Source organism: Pelophylax lessonae (assembly GCF_965119305.1).
Source record: "Pelophylax lessonae genome assembly, chromosome: 1".
Taxonomy (NCBI): Eukaryota; Metazoa; Chordata; class Amphibia; order Anura; family Ranidae; genus Pelophylax; species Pelophylax lessonae.
Genome location: NC_138768.1, coordinates 143335871 through 143340825, shown reverse-complemented (window position 1 = coordinate 143340825; position 4955 = coordinate 143335871). Strand labels below are relative to the sequence as shown.

At 35.4% G+C, this 4955-nt stretch overlaps 1 protein-coding gene across 1 annotated transcript in view; it reads right to left on the bottom strand.

Moving 5' to 3' along the window:
- Positions 1 to 854: 854 nt before the first annotated feature.
- The window catches only part of ZCCHC9 (zinc finger CCHC-type containing 9), a 23950-nt gene continuing 19849 nt past the window's right edge, over positions 855 to 4955 (bottom strand). The window contains exon 5 of the mRNA XM_082243210.1: positions 855 to 1104. Coding sequence (XP_082099336.1) covers positions 989 to 1104 — 116 coding nt within the window. The 3' untranslated portion in view covers positions 855 to 988. The remainder of the gene's footprint in view (positions 1105 to 4955) is intronic.

Below are 4955 nucleotides of genomic sequence, written 5' to 3'. Positions count from 1 at the left end.
CTAACAGGTCAAGTTTGCAAGAAAACTGAAATACATCACATGTGATATAGTTTGCTGCTCAGTGATTGTAGTATTCTAGTCTGCATCTCCCCAACCCCAAGGTAATACCTAAAATCTGGCCTGTTAGTGTGCCCTGAAGACCGGAGTTGAGAAACACTGTACTAGGGCCAATTTGGACAGGAGACAATTATTCTAAAAGCATGTCTTTGATGTGTGGGAGGAAACCTGTCTACCAAAAGTAAACCCACGCATGCACAGAGAGAACATGTAACTTCATGCTAGTGGTGTTGTGGTTTGTCACTTCACCTTGTCAGATTTCTCTCATGGCCATTTTCATAATTACAAGAAAGTAATGGCAAAAAGACCCATGGGGTTTATTCCAGTAGCAAACAAAATACCAGAATTCTAAAGAGACAAGGCACTTGGTTTATAATGGCAAAGTTGGCTGCATCAGTTGTCGGTGCAGGAGTAAGAGGCCGTTGTGTGATACTGACAACAAGAGCATTGTATCTGTGTGAGTGTCTGTTCACACTTCTGCAGTTCCCATCACTCAGGAAAGAGTTTAGCTCAGTTCTATTCATTTACATAAACCAACTGCATTACCACATAAAGAAAGTTTTCAGGCGATGTTTCATGGTTAAAAAAAAAAAAGAAACTCAGTGCTTGGGAAAGCTTGCATAGTAAATTATCAGTTAGTCAATAGGTACCAGCTACCCAATTACTTTCCGACTGTTGTCTACACCAGTTAGCTTAACTAGATGATGAAAAGTAAACATGCGCTATTTCTTTAGAAAAATCACCTCTTCATGTTTTTAGATATACATGCTGCTGCATTATAGTTGGTCATCATCAGTGGATTTTCAGATACCCAAGTGTGAATAAACCCTACAGTCACCTAATTGATCTTTTAGGATTTAGATATTCCTAGGTTTCACTCAACAGTCCAGTTGGGTATAAGAATTTGTTTTTCTCCAAAATTAATGAACTGTCAGAACTTGACTACTTTGGGAGTCTTTTTGGGTACTTTTTGGGCTTTAGGGATAACAGGAACGTCTTCATGATCTGCACTCATTCCGCTTGTCCATCTGCCAACTGTCATCTGAGCTGTGTAGCAAAAAAAAAAAAAAAAAATGTACATAAAAAAGGTAAAAACAGGTCTTAAAATGTACTGTATTAACCAAGAATTATATACTGCATATATGACTATTTTTTTTGATTATAATATAAACAGTTTAATTATTGACTAGATTTGTTTGTACAATCTCCTTTATAATTGACCAAAATTATATAAGGTAAGAACTTGCCTACAATCCATTTAATCTGTATCCAATCAGGTAAGTTGGTGCACTATATAAAACTGTTGGTAGTTTTTACAATCAGATTTAAAATGTTGTGTTGAACTTGATAAAAGGTTGTTTTTTTCTTAACCCTGTGCAATGACCAAAGTTTAAAAAATGTTTGATGTGATCATATACAATAATATTAGGGATACATTATTAAAAGCTACATTCCTTTTGATGCACCGATTCTCTTAAAGCTGAAGTCCATATAGATATAAAATATACAAAATGAATGTACCTCTGTATTAAATTTATACATCAATATATATTTAACTCTCCAAACACTACCTGATTTTGGTGTCTTGCAGAAAAACTGGGCAAAAAACTCTGATCTGATGGAATGAAAAGGTCAGTAAAACCCCCTCAGAAACCTCATATGGGTCACTCAGCAAAGCCAAAGATGGTTGTGTGCAATTACCATCAAAGCGACCAGATCAGTCCGAGGCATTTGAAGGGGACAGCCAGTACAACTGGTAAATGACAAGCCTACAGAAATAGAAAAAAGCTGGGTGTCCCCTCCATATTAGTTTGCTGTTGGAGAGAGGGTGAGTTTATGTAAATTCTGTGTTCCCCTTTAATTTGGGTTAAGTGACACACCATTATCTCACACTTCCTAATTTTCAGCCAAGAATCAAATTTGATTTAAAACATTAGCTCAGGAAAACTATTCTTCACCTGTAGTGAATGGTTTTCTTTTATATCTATATGCCTTTTCTCCATTGCATTGTTGAATACTTCTTCTAAAAGCCATAGTTAATTAAGACTTACTATACGTAATTATCAGTTAGAAAACCTGCTCAACAATTAAACTGAATAAAGGCACCCAGTTATAAAGAATTGCTGAATGGCTTTGCCCTTGTAAGGGGATTGGATCCAACAAAACGTAGTGCTGTATTTAGGGAAGTTCAGTTTAATGCATTAAGATATATCTAGAGGGTTGGTGAAATTCTCGCGCTGTCTCTCTAATTAAAAATAGGCACCCTTAATGCTGCAGGTACTAAAATTGGTAACCTACACAATACAGATAAATAAAGTTGGGGGGAGTACCGCGCTTTAAAAGTGCTTAAATAACATAGAAAAAATATATAAATATGTAAATATGTGAAAAAGTGCCAAAGTGCTTCTTAAATAATATTAAAATTAATGTGTCTTAATGTATACAATAAATACAATCCAATGCCAATCATACAATAAATATAATAGGTGATGAAATATTCACTAAACAAAAATAAATCTTATTGAAACCAACTATATCAATCCATTATACAGTGAAAAATTTATATAAAATAAAATCGGTGACTTATTTAAATATAAAATGTGCTCTAAATAGGTGATATCCAGTAAAGTGCTGAAGTGTCCTTTTAAAATTATTTTTATAAATATATAGTGTGATGAACACAATCTTCTTAATCCAATTTTGACATGCAGGTGCTTCGTGCGGTGCCCACTAGGTGTCCTAAGCGCTCACCTCACTGCTCCTTTAAAAGAGCCTTAGGTTGTGTGCCCCAGTATGCTGTTCCTTCCTCCTTATTGGCATATATGTACCATTATGAATCCTTGGTTATATCTCCCTTGTAAATGCAGCTATCTTCCAGGGGATATATGCGGTTCTTTGTATCTCCGAAAAAATCAAATTGGGCCCAACATAGTGAAGTACGTCCCATAAATTTTATTAAGAAAAGTAAGAGTAACACTCACATTGTTTTGCGTCTTGTTTCTAGCATAACATACGATCCTTTGCCGATACGTCACTTCCGGTTTAGCTATCCTACGCGTTACGCTGCGTCATCACGCAGCTTCTTCCAAGAAGCTGCGTGATGACGCAGCGTAACGCGTAGGATAGCTAAACCGGAAGTGACGTATCGGCAAAGGATTGTATGTTATGCTAGAAACAAGACGCAAAACAATGTGAGTGTTACTCTTACTTTTCTTAATAAAATTTATGGGACGTACTTCACTATGTTGGGCCCAATTTGATTTTTTCGGAGATACAAAGAACCGCATATATCCCCTGGAAGATAGCTGCATTTACAAGGGAGATATAACCAAGGATTCATAATGGTACATATATGCCAATAAGGAGGAAGGAACAGCATACTGGGGCACACAACCTAAGGCTCTTTTAAAGGAGCAGTGAGGTGAGCGCTTAGGACACCTAGTGGGCACCGCACGAAGCACCTGCATGTCAAAATTGGATTAAGAAGATTGTGTTCATCACACTATATATTTATAAAAATAATTTTAAAAGGACACTTCAGCACTTTACTGGATATCACCTATTTAGAGCACATTTTATATTTAAATAAGTCACCGATTTTATTTTATATAAATTTTTCACTGTATAATGGATTGATATAGTTGGTTTCAATAAGATTTATTTTTGTTTAGTGAATATTTCATCACCTATTATATTTATTGTATGATTGGCATTGGATTGTATTTATTGTATACATTAAGACACATTAATTTTAATATTATTTAAGAAGCACTTTGGCACTTTTTCACATATTTACATATTTATATATTTTTTCTATGTTATTTAAGCACTTTTAAAGCGCGGTACTCCCCCCAACTTTATTCATTAAGATATATCATCATAGGCATGGACCTTCTTGTTACTCTACTGGACTTTTAATTAAGTACAAAGCATATGTGAAGGGTTTGAGGTCAGTTTGGATCAGTCACTGCTCCAGTAGAGGACCATACAGACTGTATTAAAGCGTATCTAAACCGAAGAACAAAAATGTAATTAATGAGAGCTTTCCAGTCCTTAAATGTTAATGACTGCATTTGTTTCTTTTCACCTAGTTATCCGGCCAGTAATCTACCTCCTGCTTTAGGGTGACAACGCTCATTCTCTGTACTGTATTTACAGAGCAGCACCATCACCTTAGATTTAGAAAATAACATTTTATGGCTACAAAAACACCTCCCCTCTCTTCTCCATAACTGGAAACATTACCAGGGCAGGAAGAGCAGAAAGCACAGGATGTTTTCCAACTCACTATATTTCTGGTAGGACCAACAAGTGTTTTCTAACACTTATCAAACAGATACCAAAATGCATTGGATTAAATATACAATAAAACAAAAGAGAGCAAATAGGGGAAAAAAAAAAATCATTCATAGGGTTTACCTACACGTTGCCATAACATTGCCAACATAGAAAATATTTGTGAAAACAGATCAGAAACTATTGCATTGTACAGTGTCAGAAAGATATGCCCTAGTGTTAATTATTCTATTAGCACATAAAAGATTAATTATTGCATCATCCAGTGTACCTAAGACACAAGGCAGATTGCCCTGTGTACACAGTTAACACCTTAATGCAAATCCAAGGTCAGGTCTCATGCCAATATTTGCAAAATCAGCTCACATAATGGGCTTCTGCCTAAATAGCTATTGTATTTCAAAATTCAATGAACTGCAGTTATCGCCAAAGATCACTATATTTCTACATTGCTACATTTTGGACCCTATCCAAGTCTTTATTCAAGCTAGCAAGATAAATTATAAAGTACAAACAGTATATACGAAGGCAGTACTTTTGTATTGGATTCCAGCATTTGCAGTAAATCAAATTAAATGTGGGACAATCCATAGTACTTGTGC